Here is a 24,334-nt window from a genome sequence, read left to right on the forward strand (position 1 = left end):
CATGCGGGTGCATGTGTCTCTTTTAAGTAGAGTTTTGTCCGGATAGATGCCCAAGAGTGGGATTGCGGGGTCATATGGAAGTTCTATGTATAGATTTCTAAGGTATCTCCAAACTGTTCTCCATAGTGGCTGTACCAGTTTACAATCCCACCAACAGTGCAGGAGGGTTCCCTTTTCTCCACAGCCCCTCCAGCACTTGTTATTTGTGGATTTATTAATGATGGTCATTCTGACTGGTGTGAGGTGGTATCTCATGGTAGTTTTGATTTGCATTTCTCTAATAATCAGCGATGTTGAGCATTTTTTCATGTGTTTGTTGGCCATCTGTATACCTTGCTTTTAATTCTCTCTTGCTTCTCACCATTCTATTTCCACCTTATATTCTAGGCCATGTATCTCTTTCAAGGAATATGACTTTATCCTCCACTGTTGGATTATTTTGAGTTGTATTGGTTTAGGGTCAGGCAAGAAATATTCTTTAAAATTTTACTTATCATATATACTTTGTTGACCAAAACACACCAACTTTTTTTGAATATAAGAGATAACTTTGGTTTATGCAGATTCTCTTTCCTTGCTAATATTTTGACTATTTAAATTGTCAAATACTCAGAGAATATTAATATTCCACACTGTGTTTGCAGATCCATAAATGTGTGCTTATGTTTCTGAGAGTTCTTGATTTATGCATTTTTCTGCTGTGATATTTGACAACTTTTGGCCTTTGGACTGTGAGTGTTAAGATTCTTAAATGAGGATTTTGACTTGAATTTTCTGTTGTTTCAGAATTGGGAAGTTGCTCATTGTGCTATTCGGTAACATTTTGTTGAGAATTGTGGCATTTAGCCTTGTAATGGGGCCCTCATTATGTAGTTTTATGCTTTTGTGGCCTATATTCACTTATGTTTTATATCAGGAGGAAACTGTAATGTCTCATTGTACTTAAAAAATTTAGCTCATCCCTTTACCATCAGCCTTTATGATTACTTTTTTATAGATGTTTCTTTTATACAGTTTAGAGTTTGGGTTTGTATGTGTGCATGTGCACACAAATACTAATTCGAAGATCTTTTTCATTTAAGAAAGAAGCATTTCTGATGTTACTAATGTGGTTGATCTCAACTCTATTGTCTGAAGATATACTTAATTTCTCCATGTGGTAGATTTTTACAAATTTTTTTCTGTAATTTCTTTTGGAGTTTTTAGGAATTTTTGCATTTTTCTTTTGAGTAGTTACCTTTTACTAATACCTTTAATTATCTCACAAGTCCCATTTCCTTAATTTTGCCTCTGATATTTGTTTTGTTTGCTTTAAATCATAATCTTTGACTCACACCTATTATCTGTACAGTGTAGATAGAGGTGAGTTTATTTTACTGACTTCCTCTTCTCTCTCTTTCCGTAATTTCAATTAATTTTTGCGTGTCAGAACATATACCATCAATACATGATTTCTTGGTCATATTCTTTTCCTCTGTTTAGTTAGATGTGTTTCTGCTGCATCACAGTGGGAACTCCTCTACTTTTTTGATAATAGCCATTCTAACATATATGATACAGCTCACTATGATTTTGATTTGCATTTCCATGATGATTAGTGATGTTAAGCATCTTTTCATGTACGTTTGGCTATTTTATGCCTTCTTTCCAAAAATGTCTAGTTAGATCCTCTGCTCATTTTTTTAAATTGGATTTTTTGTGTTTTTTGCTATTGAGTCCATACGTATTTTGGATATTGACTTCAAGACATGCATGGTTCGCAAATATTTCCACCTATTCCGTAGGTTCCTTTTTAATTTTGTTGATTGTTTCTTTTTGTGAAAATGTTTTTCAGTTGGATATAGTCCACATGTTTATTTTCGGTTTTGTTCCTTGTACTTTTTTTTTTATCACATATGAGTTTAAAAGTATTATTAATTTCCTTAATTTTTCTTTTACTGTGGTGTAGTCTGGTGTAGTTTGCTTAATAAACTACACCGGTAGTTTGATCTGTCTTTGGATCTCTTTTGTTTGCTCTGATTTGGACTCCTCAGACAATTTTGCTTGTCCTAGGTGTTTCTGTTTTCACTCATATGTAGATTGACCTTGTGCTACTATATTTTTTCTGGTTATGCTGCATATATATAAACTGTAGAAGGTTTATTTGTGTTCTGATTGTTTTGAATGAATTTTGGAGGATTGGATATTAGAACCAGGGGGGCCACCATTATTCTCTATGGATTTCTCCACCTTTTTTTTTTTTTTGGCTGCACCCACAGCATGCAGAACTTCCCAGACCAGGGATTCAGGGATTGAATCAGTGCCATGCAGCAACCTGAGCCACAGCATTGACAATGCTGGATCCTTAATCCACTGTACCACCAGGGAACTCCTTCATTTCTTTATTTATGTTAAATCTTTGAAATTATATTCCAGGGTATTGTTGTTGTCATTGTTGTTGTTTTGTCCTATTTTGTGTTAATGCAGAATGCACAACAGTGTTATCTTCAAAACATTATTTTTACCTTTTCTTATACTATTTTAAGTATATCATTGCCCTCCTCATATTATATTTTTACTGTGTTTTAGGTAAAGTAGATTTAATCAACATTTTGCTTTCTGCCAAGAAAGTTAAATTTATATTTATTATATTGTTATGTTATTTATATTTTATTCAATAGCTCAATTTCACAAATTATTATCATTACATATATATTGATAGTCTGTTGACAACAGTATATTTAAAATAATATAGGAAACCTAATTGATAAACTGTATTCCAATAATGGTTAGCAGGCCAGACTCTGTAGTAATTCTTAGATTTAAAAACTGCAATCATTCCTTATGAAGACACCAGGGAAAGCCTTATTTACCTTTATTTGTAAAATTTATCTAATAGTAGTATTGAAGTTTGAACATTAATATTGAAGATTCAATGAATTATCCATGAGAAGTGTATTTCCCAGCACTTAGAAGTGCTTAAGAAATACTTATTAGATGTTCTTATTATCTACATTATCTTTATATATAATTACCTACATTTGAACTTTGCAGATGCAGTTTGCATCACATCATTTACATTTACTCTTTGTCTCAAGGAATAGAATTAGAATGGACTTCTTGATTCATCTTTTATATTGAACTTAGACATAACAATAAAGTATTACATATTTTAAATCCTATTTTCTTAAAAAAATGCTGTGTTTATGCTTTTTTATCCAGAAAATAAATTGTAATTGTATTTTCCAACAGATAAGAATTTTGAGAAATAGAAGTAAATTTAAAATGTTATAAAATACATGATCTTTTAAAAATACAGAAAGTTTAGGGAGTTGCTATTGTGGCTCAGCTAGTTAGGAACCCAGCATTGTCTCTATTAGGAGGCAGTTTCAATCCCTGGCCTCTCTTAGTGGGTTAAAGATCCAGCATTGCCGTAACGTGCAGCGTAAGTTGCAGATGTAGCTCAGATCCGGTGTTGCTGTGGCTGTGCTGTAGGCCGCAACAGAAGCTCTGATTGGAACCCTGGCCTGGGACCTGCCATATGCTGAAGCTGCAGCCATAAAAAGAAAAAAATAAATATATAGAAAGTTTAAAGAAGTAAAAACAAAATTGAAATTTTCTGATCAATCTGCTACACTGAGATAATAACTGTTAACAACTTACATAGATTATTTGCAATTTATTTTACAAACATCACTGCCTTTCAATACCATAGCCAAACATTTGCTTGCAAAAACATTTTTTGGTGCTTGAACAAATTTTCAGAAGTGTAATTGTTGAATCAAAAGGAATACATGTATTACATGCTATTGCCATGTCTTCCCAAATTATAGAAATATCGTGTCACTTGTGTATGATTAGATTTTAACTTCTTCACCTTTTCAAAATTTAGGTAGGGAAAATCTTTTTGTTATTATTATTATGCCCCATTTTATTGCATAACCTGGACAATAAACTCCTTTGTTTGTTACCAAATATGCATTTAGGGCAACATTGTCAATGGCTTGGTGTCACTCTGTTAACGCTACATTTATTCAAACATCTATTCTTGCCCATTTAAAATATTTTCACTTGTTCGTCTTCAACAAATTTGTGATGTAAACACCCTCACAGTTATGTTGAAATAACTACTCAGGACAAACTGTGAGAAAAACCCATGGGCAATGTGGAGTTTTCTAAGAGCTCTGAAACTGAGGTGGAGGGATGGGTGGCCATGTGTCAGCACAGGAAGTAGGAAGTTCAGACATTTGTGCCCAGGCTACCTGACCAAGTTTCCTCCATTAGTGGTTTGACTTGAAGATTCAGGCTTACTACATATTTGATGGGTTCTGAAAGCTTTGTTCACGGCCAATACTCAAGCTTGTGCCCAGGTACCAGTGTGGCTCTGTCCTTCACAGAACTAGACTCAGCAGCTAAGAATCTCTCCCCAAAGCACCTGTTGTCCTAGAGGTACCTCCTCTCAAATTCATCAAGCCATCCTCAGGCTCAAAATATGCACTATTCACCCAGTCTTTCAACTAGCCTGGGGCCTTGGAACATCCATCCACAGTGCTTTTAAATTCATACTCACAGACCTGAGTCCCTATTTTATCCCTTCCTGGAACCAAAATGTGTAATGTAAACTTTCTACTAATCAACGGTCCCCCCAGGATAGGTCCTCAATTCCACCTCTTCCTTCCAACCAAACCCTTGGGCAAGCACCCAGGACATCCTCTCCTGGACCTGAATCCAGCACCTCCTAAAATACAGACTTCTTTGAGGGCAGCACCAGGGTCCAGGAGCAGGCCTCTGAATATAAACAGATGAGTCACTATCCAGACCCTGCTCCAAATTGGACCCTCTCAGATGACCCTGAGAGGTTCTGCCTCATACATCCAAGTTCACAGCATTTGAGCTAACAGCTCTCAGCTTCACCCAGAATTGCACCCAGTAGGTGGCCCCTCCAGCTCCTAGGGTTCCAGAGACACTAAGAGAGCATCGTTCTCTTGAAATTAGCACCCACATGGAAAGTCCATCTCTCCAATCCTGTTTCTTATCCCTACTGGGTATCCTTAAACTGGTTACTGCTGCAGTGATTTTTAAAGGGCACCTTATCCTTGACTCAAATCCAGATGAAAATCTTTTACAAACAGACTGTTGCTTTATCTACAGAATCAGAACCAAATTACAGTACAGGACAGGACCAGACGACAGAATTTCAATTTATGATGTTTTAGTTCAAAAGTGCCATATGTGTATTTTCATATTGAAAAAAAGATTCTAAATGATGGGTCTGCTAGTACATTTTTGACCCATAAATGCAAATTAGAAAGTGATCCTAATTTGGCTTCACAAATCAAAAGAAAAAGAGGCAGTGATTCAATTTATGGTACCATTATCCTGTTCTTCTTTATTTCTGGGCATATAGGAGGTTATACTTCCCCAGGCTCTTGGAACTAGTGGTGGTAATGTGACTAGTAGTTATACCAATGCACTGTGAGCAGAGATCATCAGCTTTCCATATAGAAAAAATAAAGTCATTCCACTACATTATGTAAGACATAAAGATAAATTCCAGATGTGTTTTAAAAATCTATTTATGAAGGACAAACAATAAATCCCAGAAGAAAATAAAGGAGAGTGCCCATGTGACATCAAAGTAAGGATTTTTTTTTAAAATATCACACACTGAGAGTTCCCCTTTGTGGCACAGTGGAAACGAATCCCACTAGTAACCATGAGATTGTGGATTCGATCCCTGGCCTCGCTCAGTGGGTCGGGGATCTGGCATTGCTGTGAGCTGTAGCATAGGCTGCAGACCCGGCTCGGATCTGTCGTTGCTGTGGCTGTGACCTAGGCCGGTAGCTGTAGCTCCAATTAGATCCCGAGCCTGGGAACCTCCGTGTGCCGCAGATGTGGCTCTAAAAACCAAAAAAAAATTAAAAATTAAAAAATAAAAGGTAAAACGTACACACAAAAGGAGTCCACATCCGTAAAATAATTGACATAAAAACTACTGTACTGCAAACTTCATACTGAAAAGAAGAAAACATAGAAGAACTTGGGGAAGGTATTTAGATAATTTCAACATAAACAAAGATTAGGATCCATGTGTGCAGCTATTTAAAACTATTACGAATCAACGAGAAGAAATAACCTTAGAAAAAAACTTGGCCAAAGGCACAAGCATTAATTCCTGTAACATTTCTTTCTCCTAATTCCTAATTCTCCTGATTCTCCTAATTCTTTCTATAATTTACAAAGATTCAAAAAGGCTGTCTTGCATCTTTTTCTTGAAGAGAGACATTGTGAGCCAGCTATGCTTGTAAGGGTTGGGGAGGCAACCCTTTTGCAATTCCTGAAGTTTTTTATGCCCATAAATACTTCATCCTGAAGCTGAATCCAAGGGGACTCAGTATATAACTCTAAGTGGCACAATTTCCAGATTATAGTTGATTTTAGACAACATGTGCATCAACTAGTCTTTTATCTTGAAGGTATGTTTATATATTTTTAAAAGATGATCAGTGATCTGGATGACTTTATAAATGGAGCATATTGCAAAATGTAGAAGAGTGAAATGGAAAATTATTAGGCCTCCACTAATCTTGCTGACTTGAATTTTGCCTTTTTGCAGTCCATAAATCATTATCAACAGCCAGGCTTCTAGGCAGTAGATCAAGCAAGGTAATGTCAATATGCCATTCCAGGATTTACTCTGAGTTAGCAAGAGTTATGGAAAAATAAAAAAGCAATTATAACTCAGATATGTGTGTGAACTCACCCTCAAAACTTTGACTTCCTTTGTGACTTCTTTTTCTTTCACCTGTATTTCTTCCCCATCATTCTTTTCAGTGCACCTGCTCAGATCAATTCTAGGCCCATGCTTGCAGTTATTTCCATTTCACTGCGTTATTACGTGGTGAGGTAGATGGAATCTTAAAGTGTGCTGTTCTCTTTTATTTTTATTCTTCCTCATAAAAGGACTGGTATGTTTTTACTGCTATTACCAATGTTTGTTTGTTTACAAATACCTGTGCTTTTCATTTTTATTTACTTTACATACACATAAATCACTGCATTTTCCTTAGGTTAATGCCAACTGTCTTGTAAAACTGGAAACAACTTTGGTTCAAACATGTGAAGGGTGAGATTTTGTAGAGGCCTGGGTCTTGATGAATTTCAATTTATATATGAGAAAGAAGTGTTTGCCTACAAAATACATTGCTAGTAATTCGGTGCCTCTTTTCCACAGGAAAGAATGTTTAAATTTCACCAAGTGAAACATATTTTTGAAATACTAGATAAAATGCGATGCCTGCGAAAACGTTTTACGGTCTCATTCTTGGGAGTTCTTGTCATTTTCCTACTGTTTATGAACTTGTACATTGAAGACAGCTATGTTCTGGTAAGTCTTGAAAGTTTCTTATTTTTCGTTCGAAATAAGACCCTAGTCAAACCAGGCAGGTTGCTTACAACCTAACTTTTACCCTAGGCTATTGAAATAGCTTTAGTTTGAGCAAAATTATAGCACATACATTTTATACGTAGCTACTTTTGTACTAATAATATATTACCAATTTGTAAATTGGTAATATATTAAATTGGTAATATATATAATATATATATTATATATTTCTATATTATCTACTGTATAGCACAGAGAACTCATTTTGGTCTATGTTGCATTGTTTTCTTTAATGCTGTAGGTAGATATATTAAGATTCAAATATATACATCTAATTACAAATAAGTTAGCTATCATCCCTATCTGAATTAAAATTGTGTACAATCTTGGCATGATTTGAGACTTAATTTGAAATACTGTTGGCCCTTGAATAATGTGGGAGTTAACGGTGCTCACCCTCCAAGCTGTCAAAAGCCTGGATATAGATAGGTTCGTTTGTCCTATCATCTACAAAACAGAAACTGACTCACAGACATGGAGAGCAGACTTGAGGTTGCCAAGGGGGAGGGAGAAGGGAGAGGGATGGACTGGGATTTGGGGGTTAGTAGATGCAAAGTATTACATTACAATGGCTAAGCAATGAGGTCCTACTGTATAGCACAGAGAACTACGTCCAGTCTCTTGGAATAGACCATGATGGAAGATAATATGAGAAAAAGAATGTGTGTGTGTGTGTGTATATATATATATATATATATATATATATATGTATGACTGAGTCATATAATCTGTTGAGAATAATATAGACATTACTGCTTGTTCACTTTTTTGCTATGCAGCAGAAATTGGCACATTGTAAATCAACTATATTTTAATTAAAAAATAAAACTGGATATAACTATACTGTTGACTCTCCATATCCACGCTTCTGCATGAGCAAATTCGGCCAACCTCAGGTCATGCAGCACTGTACTATGTATTCACTGGAAGAAATCCACTCATCAGTGTAACTGTGCAGTTGACACCTAGGTTGTTCAAGAGTCAACTGTATGTAGAATAAAATTTGCTTAAAAGTGTTACTCTTTAATTTCTATACTTTTCTATATTATCAACATTTTACAAATCCCATTGTCTAATTAATGATACTAATTGTGCTGTTTTAAGAAATACTAATTTATTACAATATGTGACATCTCATCTGGATTTCGAACAGCCCTAAGTTATCACTATGTTATATATTTACACTCACTGAAAAGTAATATAGAACCTCAAGAACTAAGTTATTAATGTGCAAACTCTTCAATAGTTGTAACAGGTAAAATTATCAGATAATTTATGAATGAATTTTTATTTTTTAATTTCTAAAAAATTTTTATTGAGGTATAGTTGATTTACAATATTGTGTTAATTTATGCTGCACAGCAAAGTGATTCAGTTACACGTATGTATACATTCTTTTTTCAATATTATTTTCCATGATGGTTTATCACAGGATATTGAATATAGTTTTCTGTGCTATACGGTGGGAACTTGTTGCTTATCTATTCTACATATAATAGCTTACATCTGCCAACCCCAACCTGAATGAATTTTAAGTGAATGATGAAAGTGTACAAAAGGACAATATCGGACTGAATGTTATAATTCAATTTGTTTATATTATTTATTATTGTTATAATTATCAAATAATTTTGTCTGATGAGAATAATATAGACATTATTGCTTATTTGCTTTTTCTATCTGAATTGAGCTTAATATACCTCAGAAAGTTCTGACCTTTATGCAATTATTCCTGTTCGCATATTTCAGAAAATCAAAGCTTTTGAATATATAGAGGTCTGGAAAGTACTTTCTATCTTACAAGCATGATGAAAGTTTCAATTAACATCTCAGCTGTAGAGAATCTGGCAATACCTACAAAGAGCATTTCCTAATAACATATTTTATTTTATTTTATTTTATTTTATTTTATTTTATTTTATTTTATTTTATTTATTCAACTATCTACTATTTGCCAGATACTATTCTATAGCTTATGAGCCAACCACATGATCTTTCTTGGTACAGCTCCTTTTAGGAGCTCTTCTGTAAAGATTTTTGCTTCCTGTACCATTGTTGTTTGGTAGTCAAATTCCATCAGATTCCTAGATTCGACTCTGCCTCGGCCTCTTACCTTCAGGTATAGGTCTTAACCTTGTGGACCCTTCATTCTGCCATTCGTAGGTAATTCACAATGGCTGAAGTCACCACCATTTAGACTTTGACTAGGCATGAATTTTGCCTTTTTGCAGTCCACACATCATTAGGTAAACATAGCAAACTGGAGAAACTTGCTAATGATATGCATTTGGGATTTTTTAGTCTGATTACTAGGTTTATGAATTTTAAGGACAATAAAGCAAGCACATGTGATCCAGGTATTTTTTTTTTCTTGATAGAAATAAAGATCATAAGTTAACTAGAGGAGCTCTGATTAATGATTTAATTTTATGTAATAAAAATATATTTCTTGCATCTGTGCCTACTGGTAGAAGTAAATCACATCTTATGAGCCAAAAACATGGTATTGGCAGGATGCTTCTTGTGTTCAGTGATGATGCATTTATAAGATACTTCCAAGTGTAATTTCAATATCGTGTTCAGTTCACAATTGTATGCAACCATTGTATGCAATAAACATCATGTGTTGCTCTTCAAGCTAACTGTAAAATATGTAAGAAGTAATAGAGTGTATATCCATAGGAAGATCAAATACTATTTCTCTGTTTACACATTCCTATCTAGGCATCATCCTAGCCATCAAATTAAAAAGTGTAATGAACTAGCTCTTACCAAAGATAACTTTCTCAGTGATTTTTCCTGACATATTAGCCATATTTCTAGTCAAATTTTCAAATCAGCCCAGATGCAGAGAAGAGACTGCTTCTTAGCTTTAAAAGTTGATATTATTTTTAAACACTTAACTTAGAAATAGTGAGTTAAAATGGTTGTTAAATACAAGCATCCACCCATATTGAAAATTATTTATTGAACTTTTCACTATTTACTAGATGATGTTTTCTGCCTAAATTGTGTTTTGAGCTAAATTTTATCCCAAGGCTTAATATGTATAAACACTTGGAATATTCTTTCATTCATTCATGTAAAATTACATTAAAATTTATTCTAAAACTATTTAATATCAATGAAAAAAACTAGCCTCCTTCTAGGATATAATGCAGTTTCTTTTTTAATACTTCTCACTTTTTTACCCTCTTAGCTCTGTTATTTCATTTTTCTTAAAATTATCTGACTTGATTTCATTTATTAACTCTAAGATATCGCAATGCATGCAATTTTCTGAACAGAGACATTAGCAGGTTTTTCTTTTTCAGTCTTTGTTATTTCAGGGGAAACAATAGTTATAGTTCAGAGAAATCAGATAAACAATTATAGTAGTAAGGTCTCGAGTTATTTAGAATCTCTATTTTTTTTTCTAGAAAACCCATCAGTAGCCCCAAATCGCAGCATATAACAATTTGGTGTATTCCTTACATATTAGGGGCATATGTGCCTTTCAGTGGGAAAGAAAGCTAAGTTTAGTGTAAGAGATAAATAGTATAACAAGGCAAACAAAGTAGAAGAGACACGGAATGCCCAATCAATTTAGCCTCTCTGCCGTGAGTATCTTCGAAGTACCCACTAGGGTATACATTTAGTCTGTAGCTAGTCCACTGAATTGCATTCCCATCTAGAAAATGATTGTCATAAAGCTTTGTCTTATTACTGAGAAATACACTACAGCATAGTAGCTACAGAAGAAAGGTATCCAGGGAGAGCCTGGCTTTCAGGTAGACGCTTTTGGAAAGCAGCCAACAAGACTGATTCAGTTGAAAGTTGCATTATTTATTTATGCTGAAAAGTGTAAAGAAGCTTGTTCTTGAGAATTTAATAAAGTGCTTTCATATAAGTTTCATTTCATTTTATATTCTGTTAACATCCTTCAATCAGGATGAATGTACTCTATCTTATCACAGAAAAGGTCTGCATTTTTACATGTTCAAGATAGAATTCTTAAAGAGATACTCAATATCCCGTACTTCCTTTAGAATGTGATATCGCATAAGAGCAGAATGGTACAATGAATTCAGTATTGTGATGACTGTGATTTTCGTAGATCTTTCTTCTAATCCATATTGATTGTGGACATATTACATTGCTACTAAAGTAGCTGAAGCAAAACTCAGCCTTTGGTTACCTTTTGGAAATCCTCAATTTGTTTATTTTGAAATTTCATGATGTTGGTAGGTTTTCAGAAATGCAAAGATGAAAAGATTTATGTATGATGAATTTAAAATACTTAGAATTCAATGGATATTCAGTTAGTACACATGAAAACCAGCCTCCAATGTTTAATTTCACGTATTTTAAAACTATAACTTACAGATGACAAATGCATTATAACTCAGACTAAAGTATTTTTCTTTGTGAAATTATCAAGATAATATAAAATTAGAATTATAGTATTAAAAACAAAATATAGGTTCATAAACATAATTGAATATACATTAAAGATATTCAGTATGCATCTTATCAAGGACCAGATTAAACCCAATCAGGCTTCACTATTCTTAGTTTTTATCCTAAACCAATCTCAGCCTGGCCATAAATTTTAAAAGTCTGAGTTAGTCACCTTTTCCACTGACATTTAAATTTGACACAAACTAGTAAAAGTTGCAATTGAGATAAAATTTGTATTTGAATCCTTTCTAATATTTTACCACAAAGTTTAATTAAAGTTTTATTGACCCCAGCTAAATAATATGAGGTCTAAATTTATTCAATGCCTTTACTTTCTCTGTAATGCCTTGCCCATGCCTGACCTGCCATTCCTGTACCAAACAGTAGAAATACCCACATAACCCACACAGCACAATAGAGACTTTGTCAAAAACAGGAACATTTCTTTCTAATTAGATTTTGCCCTCAAACACATTTTACTGAGTGGCAAACCATATACAAAAGTCATCATTTTGCTAGTAAAATATAACCCACAGATGCTCGATCAAATGATAATTAGATAATCAAAATCTGCAGCTGATCTTATTTCAAAGAAGGGAGATAAAAGGGAATTCATGGTTCATAGGATATATTTTAAGCTGAATGTGTACAAATTTTCTTGAATATAAACCATCCTCAAGATCGAGTGATGTAATTACATCATCAAACTGAAAATTAGGGTCTTCAACATAAAAGGACCAAACGTCCCCTCCAACAGAACAGCCCCTCCTGCCCCTCCGCACCCACAAGCCACAAGCAAACATCATGGAAAAGACTAGCACAAGATCTGAAGACATTTCCTTGAAGACTTGGTACAAATGCATACTAATTGAGGTATCTTAAAAATATGTGGGAGTTCCCGTCGTGGCGCAGTGGTTGGCGAATCCGACGAGGAACCATGAGGTTGTGGGTTCTATCCCTGCCCTTGCTCAGTGGGTTAACGATCCAGCGTTGCCTTGAGTTGTGGTGTCGGTTGCAGATGCAGCTCGGATCCCACGTTGCTGTGGCTCTGGCGTAGGCCAGTGGCTACAGCTCCGACTGGACCCCTAGCCTGGGAACCTCCATATGCCACGGGAACGGCCCAAGAAATGGCAAAAAGACAAAAATAAAAATAAAAAATTTGGAAAAAAAAACTGCCTGCCATGTTGCAAGGACTGTGGCTGTCCATTCTCAACAGCCTTCAATTACCGTGGCTAGATAAGTGACTGACTAAAACTTCTGATTAATAAATTATCCAAAATCCAATTATTATGTTCACTGCTGCATCCTCCTAGTGATTCCTAAAATTTCAAAATCTTAGAAATAATATGTGGTCTTTTATTTGACAGGTCTCGAAGAAGAGTAAATCTTAAATCTGGGGAATCTGTGAGAATTAGCTTTACATGAAACTGTATAAGAGATTACCTAGCATCAAATATTAAGATCCTTGAATTATTTTAAAGAATTTGAAATTGAACATGAGGGCAGTAGGAGTTTTCATATAGAGGTTTTTTTTTTAAAGAAAATAAAGAGAATACCATTAGTAATGTATGCTATAGAAAAGCAATTATAAATATACTATAGACAGTGGAATATTAGTGAGCAAAAACTGGAGCAGAGACTCTAGGTAGGAATTTGGGTGAAAAAGAATGACCTACAGCTTGAGTGCCAGTAATTGGGATTTATATAATGCTCATATTATATTTCAAACCCATTTTGATTGTGTAGGAGAAAGTTTATTTAATCCATGACCATCTATTATTTGTTTGTTTTTCTCTGCCTCCTTCTTGGCATCCAGGAAGGAGACAAACAGCTTGTAAGGGAAACATCCATCCATCAGCTGAACCCAGAACGCTATGTGCATACTTTCAAATATTTATCTAATTTCTCAGGAACCATCAATGTCACCTATCGCTACTTAGCTGTCATGCCTTTTCAAAGAAAGAGTAAGTATACTTTTATACTTTTAAAATCAAGAACAATGAAATATTTTGCTTTAAAATAATAACTTGCTTTAAAATAATAACTTGCTTTAAAATAATAACTTGCTTTAAAATAATAACTTGCTTTGCTACTATATTCTTTGGCAAATATTTCAGTGTGTCTTCACAAATTGCAATTACTCACCAATCCAATTCTATTAGTAACAAAAAATTAATGCCTAATTTTTAACAGTCTGCTATAGAACCATTTAGAATGACTAAGAAAAAAAGCAATTAACTTGAAATTGTATAGGTTGGCTTTTAAAATAACTATTCTCATAGTGATACATTGCCAAACATTGGTTTGGTTTCTTTGACTTGCCACCAGGTTGAAGGAGCGAAAGTAGTCATTGTTTTTGTTTCCTAAGATGCTATAACAAATGATCCCAAACTAAGTGACTTAAAAGAATAGAAGTTGATTCTCGTATGTTTCTGGAGGCCAGAAATCTGAAATCAAGAGCTTGGCAGAAAGACGCTCCATCCAGGGAAGGATCCTTCTTTGCCTTCCCGTTTCTGGTCATTCTTGGTGTTGCTTGATTTGTGACAGCAAAACTGCAGTCACTGCCACTGTCTGTCTTCATGTGGCCTCCTTCCCTGTGTCTCTGTGTCCTCTCCTGTTCTTATAAGGCCATTAGTCATTTAACTTAGGGCCCAATCAAAATATCTTATGATTTCATCTCAAGATCCTTAACTAATTATATCTTCAAAGACTAGTTCCAAATAAGGTCACAGTCTGAAATTCCAGGTAGACGTGAAATTTTGGAGGAAACTCTTCAATTTACTATAGGCCCTTTGGGTCAATGCAGTAACATACTGTTTTTCATGGATTTCAAGACATTATAGATTATAGACAGTATCATGATCTAATTCAGTACCACTAAGCAAGAAGAAGCATTATTGGTTTTAATTGTAAGCTTCCATCAACTGTATTATACAACCTGATTTTAAAATTTTCTGTGTAAAAGTATGAATTTTAGAATCAACAATATACAGTGACACCATGTATTACTAGATTGTGTGGAGACCACAGAACTTGAGTACTCTGTTAAGAAGTGTTTATGCAAGTGCCTTTATTATCACCAGGTTGAGGATATTGTAACAGTTCCACCTTCTTTAGATCTTTCTTTCTTCCATTTCAAATGTCTGCTGCTCTTAAACCTTCTTCTAATTGCAAAGACTGCCACTCTTTTTTTATCTCCATCTGTCACACCACCTTTGTTCAAACATCACTAATTCCCTTCCATGCTCAGTTTGCAAATGTGTATTGGCACATACACCAACTGCTTAACACTCAGGAGGCAATATAAAACAGAGTAAGAGCAATGTGGTTCAAATCTTGGCACCACACTCCTTACTAGGTATCACACTTTGCATGACTACCTCATCTCTCTCTGACTTTCCTCATCTATAAAGTAGGTATGTTGATACGTGCAAAGGGTCTCAAAAGACTGTTTTTAATATTCAAGATGCATATTACAGATAAAATACACAGACTCCTCCCTTTTATGTAGAAAGTGTTCTATAAGTATTGGCCGTTAATTGAGCATTAGTGAGTCAGTGTCTAGAGTTTAATGGTAACAGATAACATTAGTTTTTCCATAGACGTAACTATTGCAAGCCCAGGTGTTTCAACAAAACAAGTAAATCTCTACCTCTCTGATAGTCTCGTAAACAGATTTTTCTTAGACGGGGGTTTTTCAGTGTCATGCTAATCAAATTATGTAGGTGTCTGTATTAAAATGGTGATTTTGGTTAACACAAACATTTCCTATTTCCCAAATGGTGGGTCTGAAATTTTATTCAGTGCTGAGTCATGGTGAGAATGAGAGCTTTAAAAAGTGAAATACATTAATTAGAAGACATTGAACACTTCTCAGAGGTGAACTGCCATTTCACAAGATTTTATCTTATTCCCTAAAAATATCAAATTTCTAAGTTTAGGTTTATGTATCTGAATGAAAATTTCACCAGACAAAAGTATTACAAAATGTGTTTCACAATTAAGAAAACAGTAAGATTCATGTCTTGGAACAAGTCATCATACTTTTGAGCAATAATGTAGTTTTTCAAATATAGCTTATAATCTTGTTTGCCTTCTAATTAACAAACTTAGATAAATTTCAAAATAACTTTATAAAGTCCAGTCATGAATTCTTCTGGTGCAAGATAATGACAGTGATCAAAGGAAAATGAAAACATATGGCATGTTTTCTATGAAAAAGTGAAGGATTATTTAAAAAATGCGTTACCTTAATTTTTTCATTTGAGACTAGTTTGTCATCCATAGCTAGATGAATTCCATTACACTTCTGCAGGGGTTTTGTTTTTTAAACCAGCATGGATGTTATTTAAATATCTATCTATCTTCTCTAGATATGTGCATATATGAGAAAATTAAGCTGCAGAACACTTTAGACGGTATTTCTTATTTCGTAAACAAATATTTTCAGGAAAGGGATCATGCGTCATTGAGCTTAAGATGCAGTTTTTCCATAGAAAAAAATATCAATTATGTATGAAATACTATAGGTTTTATATATTTAGCGTATTACTTTAATCACAACGTGTTCTGTATGTAATTATTCATATAGATTTACTTAACAGAGTAGCGGACCTAAGGGGAAAAGAACATTTTTTTCTTTCTTTTCTATGTTATTCAAAACCCAATTTCACATTTAATTTATCTTCCTTCTACATTCTTTTGTTCAGGGTTTCTTACAATTGGACTTTCATCAGTGAGACGAAAAAAAGGAAACTATTTACTTGAGACAATCAAGTCCATTTTTGAGCAGTCGAGCTATGAAGAGCTGAAGGAGATTTCAGTGGTGGTTCATCTAGCTGACTTTAATTCCTCCTGGCGTGAGGTCATGGTTCAAGATATTACGCAGAAATTTGCCCACCATATTATTGCAGGAAGATTAATGGTCATACATGCTCCAGAGGAATATTACCCAGTCCTGAATGGCCTTAAAAGAAATTATAATGATCCAGAAGATAGAGTCAGATTTCGTTCCAAGCAAAATGTAGATTATGCTTTTTTGCTTAATTTCTGTGCCAGTATTTCAGACTATTATGTAATGCTTGAAGATGATGTTCGCTGTTCAAAGAATTTCCTAACTGCCATCAAGAAAGTCATTACATCCCTACAAGGAACTTATTGGGTGACACTCGAGTTCTCTAAGCTTGGCTATATTGGAAAACTTTATCACTCTCATGATCTCCCACGTTTGGCACATTTTTTATTAATGTTTTATCAAGAAATGCCTTGTGATTGGCTATTGACTCATTTCCGGGGCCTGTTGGCTCAGAAAAATGTGATTCGTTTTAAACCATCTCTCTTTCAGCACATGGGTTATTATTCATCATATAAAGGAACAGAGAATAAGCTGAAGGATGACGATTTTGAAGAGGAGTTAATTGACCTCCCTGATAACCCCCCTGCAAGTCTGTATACCAACATGAGTGTTTTTGAAAATTATGATGCAAGCAAGGCTTACAGTAGTGTGGATGGATACTTTTGGGGGAAACCACCTTCAACAGGAGATGTCTTTGTGGTTGTTTTTGAAAATCCAGTTATTATTAAAAAAATTAAAGTGAGTACTGGAACAGAAGATCGACAAAATGACATTTTGCACCATGGAGCCCTAGATGTTGGGGGATATATTAGATATTTCAAGCAAAACAGACAGTGTATTACTTACATAAGACTAGGGGAATTCAAAAATGGAAATTTTGAAGTATCTGATGTAAATCAAAAAATTCCATTTGATGTACACTGTATGAGGATACACGTTACCAAAACACAAAAGGAATGGCTGATTATTAGGAGTATTAGCATTTGGACTTCTTAGCCGATTAAGTCAATATGTCCATGAAACAGGACTTCCTGTTTCCTTTTTTTGCTACCTTCCTCTTTTGCTACCTTTGTCCTTTGGAGGGAAAGCAATGGATGGGATATTTAAAAGTTCCGTCACTTTGGAAGTTTTGATTTACACCTTGTCAGCATAATTTTACTCTAATACAAACTTAAATTTATTTTAACTTCTGAAGTTGAATATCCGTCCGTAGTTAATGATACTTTTATTTACATTTCACTGTTATGTTACTTGCAGAATTTCAACTGAATGTGAAAAAGGTGACATGAAGGATTTAAAATGAGAAAATGTAGTTTGTTGGACAGTGAATCTTGAAAAATATTTGCCAACTGTAGGCACTTAGTCAAGAATTTATTATATCATCAGACAGTTTTATTAAGCATCTCTGTGGCTATGCAGTTGGGTACAATAATAATCTATGAGTTTTTTTCCTTGTAAACTTAGGTTTCCATACACTTCTATACATCTGCAATGAATACCTCCTCATAGAAGTACTGTCTTTAACAGGAATTTTGTGTAGGTGGCAATGGAAAGAAAAAAAAAAGACTTAAAAATATTTCTCCCCTGATTACTTATACAAAGGGGACCTTGTTCAATGTATAAAAACATTTGAACATCTATTGTCAATAAATTTTCTGTGGGAAGCTGTCTTTTTCTAGTTTCCCTTTTGCAAAATGAATAGTTATGCTCTATATTTTCAGGTTACATTGGGTACCTGCATTTAATAGAAGAAAATAGAGAAGGCCTATAGTTAGTTCATTCTTACAAACATTTTTTAGTATATGCATAAATTTTTGGAATTGATTTTATATGTTTTGTATTAAAATTCAAATGACTGAAATCATTGTGATTTATCATATATTTTTTTGGAGTTTAAATGGACATCTTATGAAGGAGAAAAGTAAGAAACAAAAATCATTTGATTTTTCCATATCCAGAGCTAGTTAATAGCAAAGCTAGAATGAGAGATCAGATGTTCTAATATCCAGACAATATTCTTTCCTTATGTAGAGATTGCTCTTCACATAATTTATGCTTTCTGTTCTCTGGTACCTGAGGCTCAGATAATAAGTTATTCTATCTGGAAATAGCTGGTATAATTCTTCTGTAAGTCATGTTATCATTCTGTAAAATAATCCTAAAATGTGCTAAATGATGCTGTTGTGGTATATGCACCCAAATAGTAAGCAAACTTGTCTAAATTTTACTATGAGAGACTTGACCATAGTGTCTACACCATGGATCTAATGAAAGCAATCCAGGGCACTTTAGTGTATCCTCAAATCATTGTTTTGTCAGAATAACATACATTTGTCTCATCCTTTTGTTTTTTTGACAAACAGAAAAGATAAAGAATTTTCTTATGAAGAGAAATAAAGAAAACTTCATGGATGTTTATGGAGAGACATATATACTACATTTTCATGGATGAATACACACATGTATGTATGAAGAGAGAGAGATACAAGACTTTGATAGTGAGAAGGAATAAGGAATTCCTCTTGTTCTAGCTTCCATCCTGAAACAAAATCCTTAGCACTCACTACTGTAACACAGTCCAAAAGTATTTTATCAATTCTGTCCAAATCAATTAAACTCAGATTTAAAAATTGGGAATTTTTTTATTAATACAATGGCTAGTATGTATTTTCTTTGCACCCAGATGCTACATTAGAGGTAACAATGAACCTATAAATATCAATGTGTTGTGGCAGATCTAAGTCTTAAAGTCATAAAAAAAGATGAATACTGCCTCCAAACTATTATTTTTACTTTGATTTGAAGGATGCTTGCCAGCTGCTTAAAGGTGTTCTGTTTTCTTGACTTTCCTCACCCTCTTTTATTAACAAGCTAATCATATAGTATTCTACACATACCTCAGAAATTTTTTTGCACTTTCAATGATAAAAGGTACATGACAAAGACATACAATGCCAAGACCTAGGTAGACTCTATGAAGTGAGCTGTAAATTTTACATGTTCTCTTGGGAGTCTTTCCAAAGACCAACTATTGACATCAACTTCTGGAAAACACTTCAAGAAAGATTACTGAGGGTAACAGTGAAATTTGATGTTTGCTAGAGAATTATAAATGCAAGTAAACCAAATAGGTCACATTTCATCTTAAATTTGATCCTTTCGTTATTAAAACTGGGTTTGGATAAGCTGGTCAATCACCTAAGAATATCTTTATATTTTTGTTTCTTTTTTTTGTGGGTTGACTGTGAGTCAACTTTCTAAGGAAAAGGCTTTGACAAAGAAAGCTTCTCTGCTATGGATTGGAAGGATAAATAACCTTTCTCTTTTAAAAAGAAAATCTGACCATACATTTTTTACATGGTTCAATTGCATTTCCTATATTTAAAAATTCTGAACAAGACTCCAGGAATCTTGTCTCAGAAGCACAAAGCAAAAAATGACAGTTAGGGAGCTCCTGTTGTGGTGCAACAGGATCGGTGGCCATCTTCGGAGCCATTGGGATGCTGGTTTGATGCCCAGCCTGGCCAGTGGGTTATGGATCCTGCACTGAAGCAGCTGCAGCTTAGGTTGTGATTGTGGCTCTGATCCCTGGCCTGGGAACTCCATATGCTGTGGGGCAGCAAAAAATGACAAAAAAAAAAAAAAAGCGGTTAATAGGTTTAATCATATCCAATCTGTTATTAAGCATTATGTGATATCTCTATTTGCCATAATTTACAAAATGTATACATTAAATTATTTGTAACAAATACTCATTGGAAAAAAGACTAGAATGTGACGTGGATAGTTGATTTATTTAACTACTCTAAAAATTGGAGTTCCCGTCGTGGCGCAGTGGTTGGCGAATCCGACTAGGAACCATGAGGTTGCGGGTTCGATCCCTGCCCTTGCTCAGTGGGTTAACGATCCGGCGTTGCCGTGAGCTGTGGTGTAGGCTGCAGACGCGGCTTGGATCCCGCGTTGCTGTGGCTCCGGCGTAGGCCAATGGCTACAGCTCCGATTCGACCCCTAGCCTGGGAACCTCCATATGCCGCAGGAGCGGCCCAAAGAAATAGCAAAAAGACAAAAAAAAAATAAAAAATAAAAAAAATAAAAATAAAAATAAGATGCTGACAAGTTTCAAGCACAAAATGTGGTATGGCCATAAATAATGTCTTGATTTGCATACTTTAAACTGACTGAAAAAATCACTTATACTTAAAATTTTTCTTAAGGGAGCCCTTTCAGCATTTATGGACATCAAAGAAAAGCATCTTGGAAAAGCACAATAAAAATTTTAATGTAAACATTTTTGAGAAACGCACATTTAGTGGCAATAACAAGTGTGGATATAAAAAATACATAAAACTTATCAAACTTGTCAATGCAAGCAGTTTTGCATTCTCATTGAAAAACTAATACATTGCACAATTTATAAAGTAGATATTTTTCCAGTTAAAAAAATATAATTTGCCTGGTTGTGACTGCTCCTTAGCCCTGGATCTAGACTGTTCCTTCCTCTTGTGGTCAACTTGCCATGGCTCCTAGTTTGTGGTCTAGTGTCCTCAGTCTGGCTCTGCCAGTGGTGAGGTGACAAGTGACCTTTTCTCTGCGTTGGTCATAATTTCACATTGACTCAGGTCTCCGTATTTACCCAGAGATTTTACTCAATATGTTCTACATTCATGAGGTAGCCAAGGATTAGGGCTAGGAACAAGTCTAGCTCTTTTGAAAAGCACAGTGAGCTATGGAGCGATTGCAGAGTGATTGCATGATCTCACTAACCAATTCCTTTGGGTTTTCTAGGCTTTGAGGCTTCTAGAACAGCCTATAAAAATGTGGTTACTCCAACTGCCAGCTCCAGTTAGCTCTCACCTGTGGAAGGCGAAGTGGTGTGGTAGAGACCCTATGGGAAGGGAGAGCTTCAAAGATGAGATTGAATACCTCTATTTGTGCTATGTAGTATGAAGGCAGAAAGCTCCAGAATCCCCTAATGATCCAGTATATACTGTAATAAACTGGATATTGAAACTGAATAAAAATACATACATACATACATATATATATATATAATTTGGAAACCAATGTGTCATTTAGAACTATTTCTCTCATACAGCCACACTTTGACTGGAATATTCCATCTTGAGCCAGTATTCTTGGGGAATTTTTATAAAGCTAACATGGAAAAACTAGCTGTATAATAATTGTATATAAATTAAACAAACAATTACGATTTATAAGATGTGGTAGAGAAAACCCTTGCTCTTCTAGGTGTCCAAATGGCACATTTAACTCAATATTTGCCAGTTTCCAGCATGTCCTTTAGAACATGGCACCCAGCATCAAAACTGAAAACCCTACTCCCAATGTCCTTTAAGAACTGAAGAAAACTATAATTCTCTTCTTTTGCCTCACCAATACAGCCACGAATACAATCTAAGATTATATGTATTTTTTGTCACCATACTAATAGAGCCCACCCTCAAACTTTACACTTTTACATGACATACCGATAAATGTGATTTGCCATTTTGTACATGTTTCATTGATCTTTGAAGGTTTCTTTTAAGATTTAATATACATTTCAGAAGAGTTTCGTTTTGTGTCTTCTGACCCATGATCCCACATTTTCCAGCTCTTTGATTCTGTAATTCCAGTGTTTGAACATAGTTTCTCAGATTTATGTTACCACAAATTTAATGTGTATGTCTTTTGTCCTCATAGGAGATGCACTGGAAGGGTTACCTGACCTGAGTTTGAAACCCAGTTCTGCGATTACTAGTCTCCAGATGTGAGAAAAGTTATTTAATCTCTTTGAAACTCAGTTCCCTCATCTGTGAAATTGGAGTAATTTTACCTTGTAGATAATGTTAGAGTGGGAAATCAGATACCATAAACTCACCAAGAATCTTGTTTCCTTCATTTTTAGTCATGTTCTGTATATGTGAACAGATATGGCCCTATAAAACACGACCAGAGGCCTTCATTCTGATGAATAAGACTTAAAAACTTCAGTACACATTAGAAATGTTACCCACCCACCTTTTCATATTTTGTTCAAAAGAATGTCATACAGAATTATGTAAACACCTTCCTAAAATGAAGATATATTTCTGTCCTTCTATTCTGTTACTCTAGAAACCTTATCCAAGATTTGTGATGTTTGTTCCTCATGATCCCATTGTAAATATTAATGACCACTTCTTTTCTAAATCCATGCACTTTGAAAAATAAAGAAAAAGAAAGGCTTTTTGTAATTTCTAAATTTTGCCCAGAATCTTCATTAAGCTCATAGAGGTGAAGTTTTCAGCTTTTTTTTTTTAAATGTTAACCTCCTGTTCTCTGATATCTTTTCCATTACTGGCGAGAGTTATCAGTGCACAGACATAAATTACCCAGGCCACGATGTTCACGCTTGGAAACAGGCTGCTTATCTGCTTGTCTACCCTGAGTTTCAATGTTTATGTTTCTGCTGCTTCGAATTTTGTCTCTGTTCATTTCAGGATTACTGTTAGGACGAAAAGGGCTGTAACAAAATGTAGTTTGATTAGTTCTTGCTCTTTGTTTTGCATTTGCTTTTAACGTTATTTTTTTTATCTATGCCAGAGAAAATATCTTTTTTATATGCTCAAGAATCACCGCATTATTGCATATGTACGTACCTACATCTGTGTGTATGTGCATACACACATATATGTGTGCCCATGTGTATATATGTATATATCTATGTGTCTACATATGTATGTATCTCTATGCGTCTGTATATATATTCCTACATGTGTGTTTATTAAGCTGAGAGAAAAAGAGGTGGTATCCACACCTCCTCCTATTTTGGCTTTAGCTTTTCTGACACATTGTCTTCCTGGCTGCGTGCCCCTTCCTGACTGGCTGTTGGTGGCATGTCCTCACCACAGACTTTATATATAACATGTTCTGAAAATTATAGCTCATTAGCAATGTTGTCCAACTCTTTAGATTCTTCAAATCTTAAAAGCTTATTTGTTTATTAGAGAATTCCATCTCAAAAGAAGACCTGCCTTTTAGAATTTTAGGTTTATATTTCTTTTATTTAAATTCCTTAACATTCAAAGGTTAGAATATGAGTTTCATGTTGTTTTCTTTCCAAACTACAAAGATACTATGAGTATAAGGTCCTGCATTCCCAGAATTTTAGTCACTTCCACCTCATTAATCTGTTCATCATGGTTATTCCAATTTAAGCCCAGAGTAGAAATCACTTCATTAATCCTCAAATATTTGGAGATGCTTTACTGGTCTATTTTGAACATTGAGATTGCAATGAGGATTTGGGACCATTTTGTGGATAATTGGATACGAACATCTATTCTGAGAAACATACATATTTGAGATCAAAGTAGTTTTTTATTTGAACAGTTGCTTCAGCTTCTTACTCTGTCCAGATAATCTCTTTGAAGAATCATCCAAAAGTTAAATTCACTATGTGACAAAATATATAAATTGTATATGGTCATAGAAAAATGCAATTATATTAAGAACATAGCATATTCAAAGTTCAGATCTTATAAAAGGAAAAGCAATACCCTAAATAGCCAGCTCTTTAGAACGGCTGAATCAAAGATATGGTGATTGGATTCTCAATATTCTTTCTATTA

The 24,334-nt window shown here is 34.5% G+C and overlaps 1 protein-coding gene across 16 annotated transcripts in view; it reads left to right on the forward strand.

The window, feature by feature from the left end:
* MGAT4C (MGAT4 family member C) overlaps positions 1-20,367 on the forward strand; it is a 731,126-nt gene extending 710,759 nt beyond the window's left edge. For 15 of the 16 annotated variants that reach the window (XM_085024832.1, XM_085024824.1, XM_085024827.1 and 12 more), the window contains 3 exons: positions 7,214-7,366; positions 13,683-13,830; positions 16,576-19,351. In XM_085024832.1, coding sequence (XP_084880958.1) covers positions 7,220-7,366; positions 13,683-13,830; positions 16,576-17,717 — 1,437 coding nt within the window. In that variant the 5' untranslated portion in view covers positions 7,214-7,219 and the 3' untranslated portion in view covers positions 17,718-19,351. 16 annotated transcript variants of the gene reach the window in all.
* The last annotated feature ends 3,967 nt before the right edge of the window (positions 20,368-24,334 follow it).

The sequence above is a fragment of the Sus scrofa genome, chromosome 5 (assembly GCF_054392235.1).
Source record: "Sus scrofa isolate SSC_HxYL_T2T_F1_AM1 chromosome 5, Sscrofa_HxYL_maternal_Yorkshire_Landrace_v2.0, whole genome shotgun sequence".
NCBI lineage: Eukaryota > Metazoa > Chordata > Mammalia > Artiodactyla > Suidae > Sus > Sus scrofa.